At 44.0% G+C, this 11,775-nt stretch overlaps 1 protein-coding gene across 2 annotated transcripts; it reads right to left on the bottom strand.

Moving 5' to 3' along the window:
- Nucleotides 1-150: 150 nt before the first annotated feature.
- Nucleotides 151-11,759, bottom strand: POLR3F (RNA polymerase III subunit F). 2 transcript variants are annotated; one of them, XM_081015007.1, is made up of 9 exons: nucleotides 11,630-11,759; nucleotides 8,752-8,869; nucleotides 7,453-7,520; nucleotides 7,050-7,117; nucleotides 6,701-6,813; nucleotides 4,562-4,705; nucleotides 2,940-3,047; nucleotides 1,237-1,428; nucleotides 151-524 (listed from the first exon to the last, which is right to left on the bottom strand). In XM_081015007.1, the coding sequence occupies exons 1-9, from the start codon at nucleotides 11,671-11,673 to the stop codon at nucleotides 447-449; spliced, it is 933 nt and encodes a 310-aa protein (XP_080871133.1). In that variant the 5' UTR covers nucleotides 11,674-11,759; the 3' UTR covers nucleotides 151-446. The 2 variants fall into 2 exon arrangements, with proteins under 2 accessions (XP_080871133.1, XP_080871132.1); XM_081015006.1 differs by lacking the exon at nucleotides 11,630-11,759 and adding an exon at nucleotides 9,916-9,939 and having other exon boundaries at nucleotides 2,976-3,047.
- Between the last annotated feature and the right edge of the window lie 16 nt (nucleotides 11,760-11,775).

The following is an 11,775-nucleotide window of genomic DNA, read 5'->3' as shown; positions in this document are numbered from 1 at the left end:
TTCCTATGCACCTCCCAGTTACTTGGATAAGGCTTCAACAAGAGAACATTTGGGTGGATTGTGCCCACCCATATACCACAAAACAGGGCTGCTTCTTGTTCAGTTGCTCTCTACCACATTATGATCCAAAAGGCACACTGTGGGACTCAATGGCAATTTAAATTATTTATTTTTGGAATCAACAAATCTCCCAAAAGGTCAAAATATAACTTGCATCTCTAAAAAATAGGCAGAACTCTGTGCCTGCATACAGTTCATACAGGAAGCAGTTTTGGAGTCTTGGCCCCTTTCTTTCCATGTGTCCAGTCAGTGCCCGAAGAGAGATCAGAGTCTTTGCCACAGCAAAGACACTGTCAAGGATTTTTTGCATTCTTCTTCAAGAAAAGCAGTGTCCATAATTAGAAGGTTGATCAACCTAGGTTGCAATAAGCTCTCTCCACTTACTGCTAAAATTCTAACCACTCTACCATATAAATACAATTTGATGGAGATATCTCACCACCTTCATGGCAGTCATCAAAAACCTAGGAAGAGAATTAAACATACATACAATTAGTTTATGCCATTTGCTAGATCAATTCAGTTATATGTGCATACAGTACACCCCCATTCAGCCCCAAGGACTGCATGTTAGTTTCTCAATCATATGGGGGCATGGGGGGGGGGATCATATGGATTTAATAAGGTACCACTGTGGCGGGAAGGTAAACGCCGTTTCTGTGCGCTCTGGCGTTCGTCACAGTGTCCCGTTGCGCCAGAAGCGGTTTAGGCCTGTTGGTCACATGACCCAGAAAGCGAGATGAGCGCCACAACCCCATAGTCGCCTATGACTGGACTTAACCATCCAGGGGTCCTTTACCCTTTTACCCTTACTACGTTTCTGATTTTTTTGTAAACACAGCTGTTGTTGGTTCCCCCACCCCCAAATAGTTATATCAAAATAGAAGCTAATAACACAAGAACAAATGCTGGAAGTCACAAGAGGAGAGTGTTGTGCTTGTGCTCAAACCCTGCTTGCGATTTCCCCACAGGCCTCTGGTTGGCCACTGTGAGAACCGAATGCTGGACTACATGGGTCACTGGACTGTTCTATTCCTGCTTAAACATTTTACAGCTTATAGGATTTGTTATGTATGTTCTCTGCAGTCCTGCCTGAATGGTTATCCAAATGAGAAATAAGCTTAAATATGTCAGATTAGCTAAATATCTTCATGTTATTCCTGAGAAGTAACTCACCGGACAGAGTCCACAAGGCGTCCGAACTAAGCCTGTAGGCTGGATGATGGGGTTGACGGCTCTGTACAGTTTCATGTGCCCGTCCACGCTGCCAGCAGCTGCTTCTTTTGCAGCAACAATGGTCATTTCTACCTTTCCATCATAGATTAATGTGTTGAGGATGGTTTCAATATCTTCCATTGACAATTCCACCTTAAAATAAGATTTGTAAAAATGAAACAACAGAAGAAGCTTTTTCAAACAAAGAAAATATGTATCGATATCTTAATTATCGATATTTTAAGCTTTATTTCAAGCCGTATTTTAATTAATTAACTTTTTTTTCTATTACGTTTTATTGTAATTTATATTTGGTGTTAGCCGCCCTGAGCCCGGCCCTCGCCAGGGGAGGCGGGGTATAAATAAATTATTATTATTGTTGTTATTATTATTATTATTATTATTATTATTATTATTATTACTTCTAGACTGCGACTAACACTGCACAAAAATTGAAATTAATGCCGCAGAAATTAGAGGTGCTAGGAAATAACAGTAAGAAAATCAAAGGTTTATCAAGCAGGAACTTAAGGCAGTACGGAAAAAACCTCATCTATTATTGTTAAAAACAATGTATATACTGCTTAACTACATCTTCTTGGGAGCCGAAGAGGGAATGAGGAGCTGGTAGTGCAACAACAGCATCTTCTGCTGGACCTAGACCACCCACAGGCCTAATTAGGACCAGCACAGGTCTCCATTTGACCTGCAAGGCCCTTTTTACCAAGCCATGGCCACCTGCCCTACACCTGACATTATATGTGACATTAGGTGTGGAGCAGGTAAGGATGCGGTTCCACAGGAGCAATGAAAGCTCCTGATTATTCCTGATCAGCCCAGATGGAGAAGCCCACTGGGAGTGGAGACACAGGGATCATGGCGGTGCTTGCAAGGCCAGCGCCAACAATCAGCTGAATGCCTTTACCTGAAACACTCTGATTTCACAGACAAAGGAAAACAAGCAGTAAAAAAAAAGTTTTACTGACTGCTCCCATAGTTCCCCCCAACTGTGAAGCCATAAGGTTTATTTTATCACTTTCCAAGCCCACGCCCGAATATTTGTCCTTTTTTTTTTTTAACTGAGCATTGTTTTTAAAAACTTTAGCAAATAACCATAGGAGATGAAATTTTTAGGGGGGAAATGAAAACCCGATAAAGTAAGATTACGCAAATGCAGACTGTAATAACGATAAAAAGCTTTTACAGTGGTGCCTTGCAAGACGAAATTAATCTGTTCCGCGAGTCTCTTCGTCTTGCGGTTTTTTCGTCTTGCGAAGCACGGCTATTAGCGGCTTAGCGGCTATTAACGGCTTAGCGGCTTTAAGAAAAAGGAAACAAACTCGCAAGAACTCGCAAGACGTTTCGTCTTGCGAAGCAAGCCCATAGGGAAATTCGTCTTGCGGAACGACTCTAAAAACGGAAAACTCTTTCGTCTTGCACGTTGTTCGTCTTGCGAGGTACCACTGTAATGCTCTCCTATACACCAACAAAGAAGTAAGTATTTCCCTGGGGAGGATATTTCTAAAATATAGGCTCATCAGAGAAATATGTAGCTGAAGTTGAGTTGAAGCTAAAAAAATAAAAAATCCAATTATCCATAGCTACAATGCAGTATTGATCATTGTGCAGAAAATGCAAGGAAAGAAATAGAACGACGGCTTCACCTTACTGACACCTAACTCACTGATGTATTTCCACACCTCGTGAGAGGATGCAAACGAGCTGTTTCTCTGGATCATGGGGTTCTGCTTGCTTTCTCGAGCTGCTTCGGCCTACAAAATACAGAGAGAAGCATGGTGTCGCAGAGCCAGTCTGCATCGGTAAAGGAGGATACATTCCTAGTTTAACGTAATTTTAGAGAGATTATTGGACGTGGGGCTCAGTGGCAAGGCACATGCGGTAAAGCACATGCATCAAGTTCTGGACCCCCTTCCCCAAACGGCTCACTCGCATAGGGGTGATTCTCTTCCAGTATTTAATCTCACATTCTGGGACGCAGTGAGGTTAAGTATGTGAGAAATATAGCAATGCATCCCTGTGAACCATATGGCATGTCTTTAGCCAGTCCAATGGTCAAACCACTAGGCAACACTGCCTGCCAGCACTGCACTGTTAGCACCACAGTGCTCCTGCCCCCAGTGGAGGGGAAGTGTAGCATAGTGGTTTGACTACGGGGCCAGTTGCATTCCCTTCAGAAGGAGAGAAAGTGAGCAGGCAATCCCTCCCTGCTACATCTGGGCCTGAAAGGCCAAGGGAACCTGCAAGTGGATGGAATGTGTTAGGAAGCACAACTTGCATCACAATTGTGCATCATTGCTGATTGTGGGGCATGCATGCTAAGGCATTGTTTTAGGTTTATTACTCTATTAATTTAGGAATATTTACATGCAGTTTAATCAAAGAGGTCTCTAAGCACTGTACAGTGGTACCTCAGGTTACAGACGCTTCGGGTTACAAACTCCACTAACCAGGAAGTGGTTGCTCCAGGTTAAGAACTTTGCCCCAGGATAAGAATGGAAATTGCGCGCCAGCAGCGCAGCGGCAGCAGGAGGCCCCATTAGCAAAAGCACGCTTCAGGTTAAGAACCTTTTCAGGTTAAGAACGGACCTCTGGAACGAATTAAGTTCTTAACCCGAGGTACCACTGTACATAACAAAAATGTAGAAAAAAACACACACACACAAACCACAAAAATATTTAAAAAACAAATATACGTAAAATAATTATACACATATAGTGAAAATAAGTAAAATTCAAAACAAATGTAACTAAATTAATTAACTAAAACCAGCCAGCTTTGTGGTGCTTGAACCAACATGAGACACCCTTAAACCGCCAAGGTTTTTTTAAAAAATCACTGAGTTTACTTTGCTCCTTGCGACCATATGGAAGGCATTTAGTGTCTAATATATTTGCAGAGCCCCATCCTATATTCTGTTTCTGGGTAACACTAGAGTGTGATGGAACCCTTCAAACTAACAATATCAGGGCTCATCAACAACAGCACTCCCAAAAACGCGACTAGCACTGGTGACAAATAATATAACAATATATTTCTTCTACAGTATTTGGGATTGCCTTTTTAGGAATAAGGAAAACTGGAGACAGTTAAAGGACTTTATGAGTTTATGCCTGCAGACTGTTCCTTAGCAGCTGCTCCTTCCTGCTTCACAGCTGGCCAGCCAAGATATGCTATCAGTGAAAACCGCAAAGATCTCTTTGGCACATTATTGGGATTGCAGTCTGACATGGCACAAAGAATCATGCACAAAACAAGGACACTCACCTTGGTCTGTAAGAACTTGAAACACTGTTGGTTAAGCACCTCTACAAATTCAGATTCAAAGTCTTGGTCACTATACCAAGCTCCTCCTGTCACAGAGCGATCTGGTTGAAGATTGTATAACATATAGACTTTCTTCTTGGAAGCCTAGTGAATTAATGGTACAGGTTTTGTTCACATGTTCTCTTTCATTAAAAGAGAAAAATTAAGCCTGGATTGCTGAGTTGGTTAGAGCATGGGACTGAGAATGCCAGTGCTGCAAGTTCAATCCCTGTCTAAGACAGCTGCATGTTCCTGCATTGCAGGGGGTTCAGGGGTTGGACTTGGGGTCCTTTCCAACTCTACAATTCTATGATTTCTATGAAAATGTGTGTATTCTGGAAAATGCCATAAGCAGTTGTGTGCATGCATCTCTCTGACACTGCCAAAGTGAATTGCTTAAGCACAATTGTATATTCCCCTCTACCTGCCCTACATTGTGTGTGCTCATTTTGTTTTTGCTTTTTAAATATTTTTCATTGGCTTTTACAAAAACAAATTCAAAATAATGGGGGAGAAAAGCTTTTACCATATTCATATATGAGATTCTCTGGATCTTGCGACCTCCCCCGTCCCCTGCATGGGTCCTTAAAATATTTTTCTAAAACTACATAAAGTGGTACCTTGGGTTACATACGCTTCAGGTTACAGACTCCGCTAACCCAGAAATAGTGCTTCAGGTTAAGAACTTTGCTTCAGGATGAGAACAGAAATCATGCTCTGGCAGCGCGGCAGCAGCGGGAGGCCCCATTAGCTAAAGTGGTACTTCAGGTTAAGAACAGTTTCAGGTTAAGTACGGACCTCCGGAACAAATTAAGTACTTAACCTGAGGTACCACTGTACTGTACAGTGGACGTTCGGGTTGCGAACATGATCCGTGCGGGAAGCACGTTCGCAACCTGCAGTGCCACGTCTGCGCACGCGCGGGTTGCAATTTGGCGCGTCTGCGCATGCGCCGAAACCCAGAAGTAACCCATTCCGGTTCTTCCGGGTTCGGTGTAGTGTGCAACCCAAAGTGTCTGTAACCCGAGGTATGACATAATAATAATAATAATAATAATAATAATAATTTTATTATTTATACCCCACCCATTTGGCTGAGTTTCCCCATATCACTACCTTCTCTAAATTTTCATTTCTAAAGTTTCATTTCTAAAGTCTCTAAAGTTTTCATTTCTCTAAATTATCCATTTCTTTACAAGTTATTTTTACTGTCCATCTAACCTTTGTATTTGTTTACAATGGTCTCCTAAGTAAATTATAAATTTTCCCCATTCTTTTTTTAAAGTCGGTATCTTCTCGATTCCTGAGTCTCCTGAGACACAGGCACAACCATGGTGTGGGCTATGGGTGGCTCTGGCAGTGTGCGTGGCAGAGGTTTGGGCAGCAGCAGCACTGCTCATTTCTTTAAGAGCATAAGAAGCCTGCTGGATCAGACCAGTGGCCCATCTAGGCCACCATCCTGTTCTCACAGGGGCCAATCAGAGGCCTGTGGGAAACCAGCAAGCAGGACCCGTGTGCACAGTATCACAGAACTTTTAGATTTGGAAGGGACCCCTAGGGTCATCTAGTCCAACCCCCTGCAATGCAGGAATCTCAACTAAAGCATCCAGGACAGATGGCCCATCCAACCACGGCCACCACCTCCAGGAACCAGGAATGGCAGCAGCTCCTAGTCAAGGGCATTCATTAGAGACAAACCCATTATTTCTACCATTTAACACAGGGGTCAGTGAACTTTTTCAGCAGAGGGCCAGTCCACTTTCCCTCAGACCTTGTGGGGGGCCGGACTATATTTTGAAGGGGAAAAAATGAACGAATTCCTATGCCCCACAAATAACCCAGGGATGCATTTTAAATAAAAGCACACATTCTACTCATGTAAAAACACCAGGCAGGCCCCATAAATAACCTAGAGATGCATGTTAAATAAAAGGACACATTCTACTCATGTAAAAATACGCTGATTCCCAGACCGTCCGCAGGCCGGATTTAGAAGGCAATTGGGCCGGATCCCAGGGCCTTAGTTTGCCTACCCATGATTTAACAAGTGAAACCACAATTAGACGACGACTCTTAAGAGCTATTTCTTCTGTTACTCACCGCTACAGACTTCACAGCTTTAATGAGTTTCTTGCTTTCCAAGTTCTTCAGGATCTTGTTGATCTCAGTTAACGGAAGATTGCTTTTATACCTAATATCCCTGCTCCAAATACCTGTTTTGGTTGTTTAAAAAAAGGAAAATTAATTCATCTTCAGCATGAACCATATTTTTACATATTACATGTATCCAGGTTCTCATAATACCATCCCCACATCCTTTTCCTGTATTGAATGCCATTTCCCCAAGTAAAATAAAAACCTTTCTAACTCCACTGCATTCAGGAATTAAAAAGCTACAGTGAAGAAGACCATAAAGTGGAAAACACAAGGCGACAGACAAGCACATTACCTTTGTTTCCTGCATCCTCTATAATCTGATACACCAGCTTCTCCTGATTGTCAGATCCCTTCATTTTACTGCAGAAAGACAAAATAAGAAGTGAATAGTGTTTAGTTTTTGAAAACCTGAGTGGATTTGATCGATGTGAAATTAAATACTAAACAACTTTGAGGTCGTCGTCCCCGACAATCAAGAGGCATATACATTTTATGAAATAAATAAATACTATACATATTTTGAGATGTCAAAAAGAAACTAGAATTTGACCTCGGATGAGAGAGCTTTCTATTGGTTATTTAGAAAGGTTCCTTCACCTAAGGTGATTTTCCAAGCTAGAGTATCATGGTAATTACAATTATGTCCATCAGTGACAGAAGCAGAAAAATGTTGATGCTTTGAGAGCACAGCTTACCCAGCATTCTGAGATTCCTTGATCCTGTAGAGGAGGCCAGTGCTGCTCCTCAACAGATCCAGCTGTCCCTAAGAGAATAGACATTATTGTAATATTTTGACAGATTTCTAAAATAATGATTTGACATTAGGATGCAATATGAAAGACACTCAGTACTAAACTTAGACTGTATTAATTTAATACTGCATATTCCCTTATATAATTAATATTCATTCTTAATGGATCAGAAAAAAATATTTTCCCCTTAAAATGTTATACATTTCATTTTCGTGACTCTGAAGGACACCTAAATGGATTACATTTTTAGGCATACTCTACAAATTGTAATGTGTGCACATGTTTATGGATACGCATGGCACAAGTTTATGGGCACGTGTGGCAAACAGATATATTTGTCAGGGAAATCTGGCTGCAGTTCTCTGTTGAGCCTATGTTCTATAGTAAACCTTGATTTGCTGTTGTACAATACAGTGGTACCTCGGGTTAAGAACTTAATTCGTTTTGGAGGTCCGTTCTTAACCTGAAACTGTTCTTAACCTGAAGCACCACTTTAGCTAACGGGGCCTCCCGCTGCCGCCGCCGCACAATTTCTGTTCTCATCCTGAAGCAAAGTTCTTAACCCGAGGTACTATTTCTGGGTTAGTGGAGTCTGTAACCTGAAGCATCTGTAACCTGAAGCGTCTGTAACCCAAGGTACCACTGTATGTAAGATGGTTCTAAGCAGCAAAGCTAGACAAATGGATGAAGATTAGGAGATGAGCTAGATTAGCGGCCTTCAAGAGAAGGCTTAAATCTGTGGTGTTGCTTGCTAGACGGGGTTGGGATATGATCAAGGTCCCCATTTGCCACCAGAGGCCCCTGCTTCACATGCAGAGGGCTCAGTGGGCAGAACACAAATGTTGTGGTGTTTCTGCCAGCAGTAGCAAAAGTAAAGCAGCACGTTACACATATTGCCCAGAGAATGTAGCCAAGATACAAACATTCTCCAATAGGCTTTGAATAAGGTCCATTTCCTGGCTGCATTCTATGCATTCTCTGAGCAATATGCACATTCTCTAATAAGTATGTAAAGTCTCCCAGAAGCATGCTCCCCCCTTACACACAATTCTTCTTGATGAGCAGATTATGTGCACATTCTCCATGAGTTTTCATGAATATGCACAATAGCTGGTTGTTACGCACGTTAACCACTTAACGTGCATTATCCCGATATATAATCCAGTTTAAATACTGTCAAAGAACTAGGTGCACTCTATTGTCTTTTGAGACAACCAAGAACAGAACGAGGGATGGTCTTACCATTGAGAGCAGCCTGTTAATGGCCACTGCCCGTTGCTGAGCCTCCATGTGAGGCATGTCATTCTGAATCACCTGGTCTGTGATACCCTGGGGAAACTGATGGCACAGCTCAATGATCCTGGCAAAAGTAGAAATAGCAAGTAAAGTACCACTAATTATGGAACAAATCCACAACTAACATAACATAATGCCTCTATATCTACTCTTTTCTTAAGTCCCAAATAACTAATAAGAAAAATATAAATTGCAATAAAAAAACAAGAACTATCACTGAGAAAACAGCAGCAGAAAAAAGATGTAAAAACAAACACCTATAACAATAAGAAGGGACGCGGGTGGCGCTGTGGGTTAAACCACAGAGCCTAGGGCTTGCCGATCAGAAGGTCGGCGGTTCGAATCCCCGCGACGGGGTGAGCTCCTGTTGCTCGGTCCCTGCTCCTGTCAACCTAGCAGTTTGAAAGCACATCAAAGTGCAAGTAGATAAATAGGTACCGCTCTAGCGGGAAGGTAAATGGAGTTTCCGTGTGCTGCTCTGATTTGCCAGAAGTGGCTTAGTCATGCTGGCCACATGACCTGGAAGCTGTACGCCGGCTCCCTCGGCCAATAAAGCGAGATGAGCGCTGCAACCCCCAAGTCGGTCACGACTGGACCTAATGGTCAGGGGTCCCTTTACCTTTATAACGATAAGAAAAATAATCAAGAACTAACACGCAAGCCATTTACTCTACACCAGGGAGTAAAAGCCTAAAAGCTTCTGGAGAATCAAACTAAGTCAAATTGCTGGCTAAGTGAATATGGCCTGGTCCACAGCCTGCGTTGCTACAAGAAGAGTGTCTGCCACACTGCCCTAAGGACCGACTGACAAAAGACTAGGAAAGGGGGCTGGTTTGGTACCCAGCAAGACTGTATGGTTTTTTGCCTGCATTATTCTGTTTGTCCAGTGAGATATCTGCCTGCAGGTAAGAGTGGTGACTGCAGTGTGGGATGCTATTTGACTACTGGTTGACTGTATGCCGCTGGAGTGTGGTCCAGAGCTTGCCTTGCTATAAGAACAAGCTCTGTTGTGGGCAGTGGGGATGACTGTTTTGGGTTGCTACAGGGGTAGGGTAGTCCTACACTGTTTGTCAGGATATGGCATTGTAGGTCAGGCACAGTGATTCTCACCTGGTGTGAGACCATGGTAGAAAAGTCTGGTTTGTCTCGGTTTCCCCTGAGGAAGAGACAGGAGGGGTATTGAAAAGGACATCATCTGCCATCTGACAATGTGAGATGTTGCCTACTACTGTGCCTTAATTTATTATCTGTGGCCTAAATCTCCCAGTTATATATGCTGATACTAGATGGTGCTAAAATGTGCCTGGGAAGATGTGTCTCCAGAGACTCCTCATAGAATCAGAGAGCTGGAAGGGACCCTAGGAGTCATCTAGTCCAACCCACTGCTATGCAGGAATCTCAACTATATATCATCCAACCTCTGCTTAAAAACCTACAAGCAAGGAGAGTCCATCACCTCTTGAGGGAGACCTTTCCACTGTCAGACAGCTCTTACTGTCAGAAAGTTTTTCCTGATGTTTAGTTGGAATCTCCTTTCTTGTAACCTGAAGCCATGGGTTCGAGTCCTACCCTCCAGAGCAGGAGAAAGCAAGCTATCTCTGTCTTCCATGAGACAGCCATTTAGATAATTGTAGGTGGCTCTCATATCTCCTTTCAGTCTCCTCTTTTCCAGGCTAAACATACCCAGCTTCTTCAACCTTTCCTCCTAAGGCTTGCTCTCCAGACCCTTGATCATCTTGGTTGCCCTCCTCTGCCCATGTTCCAGCTTGTCAACACACTTCTTAAACTGTGGTGCCTAGAATTGGACACTGGACTCCCAAGTGTGGTCTAACCAAGGCAGGATATAAAGGTAAAGGTAAAGGTACCCCTGACCATTAGGTCCAGTAATGGCGCTTGATGTGGACACTACAGTGGTACCTCTGGTTGCGAACGGGATCCGTTCCGGAGGCCCGTTTGCAACGTGAAAAGCCCGCAACCTGAAGTGCCATATCTGCGCAGGTGTGTGGTGCAATTTGGCACTTGTGCGCATGCGTGAAGGGTGATTTAGTGCTGCTGCGCATGCGCGAGTGGTGAAACCTGGAAGTAACCCTTTCCGGTACTTCCAGGTCGCCACGGGACGCAACCTGAAAAAACGTAACATGAAGCAAACGTAACATGAGGTATGACTGTATATTTCTGTGGACGCAGCCTAGAATATCATCAGCTCTTCTTCTTTCTGCTGCCGCATCACCCTGCGAACTCCTGCTCAGTTTGTGTTCCACCAAGACCCCCTCGGTCCCTTTCACATGTACAGTGGTACCTCGCGTTAAGTACTTAATTCATTCCGGAGGTCCGTTCTTAACCTGAAACTGTTCTTAACCTGAAGCACCACTTTAGCTAATGGGGCCTCCTGCTGCCACCGCGCCACAGGAACACGATTTCTGTTCTCATCCTGAAGCAAAGTTCTTAACCTGAAGCACTATTTCTGGGTTAGCGGAGTCTGTAACCTGAAGCATATGTAACCTGAAGCGTATGTAACCCGAGGTACCACTGTACTAGTGCTAGTAAGCCAGGTGCCCCCCTCCCTACCTCCATCTGTGCAGCTGGTTCTTCCTGCCTGAGTGAAGGAGCTTAACCTTTGTCACTCCTGAGATCCTTCCCCTCCCGCTTGCGCCGTAATCCCTTTCAGGGAATCTTGTCTCCTGCCTTCCCTTCCCCACTTCCAAGCCAGCAGAGTGGATGCGCCTCCCCTCCATTCCTTCCTCCACGTCGCTGAGGACAGAGCCCTGCGACACCCGGGTCCCCTGGGTGCAGGCGTCGCTTTTGACTCGGGCTCGGCTTTTACCTGCTCTCTATCTCCAGCGGCTCCGGGGCCTTCGCTTCCGCCATTGCCTCCGTCGCAAAGCGAGACCAGGCGAGTCGCGTGTGGGGGCGGTGACGTGAACAGAAGGCGCCCGTCGGGAAGGCGGGGCTGGCGTGAAAGAGCGGCTG

The sequence above is a fragment of the Podarcis pityusensis genome (genome assembly GCF_964106645.2).
Source record: "Podarcis pityusensis genome assembly, chromosome: 7".
Classification (NCBI taxonomy): Eukaryota; Metazoa; Chordata; class Lepidosauria; order Squamata; family Lacertidae; genus Podarcis; species Podarcis pityusensis.
The sequence above is the reverse complement of the archived record's forward strand: the minus strand, read 5'-3'. Positions and strand labels throughout refer to the sequence as shown.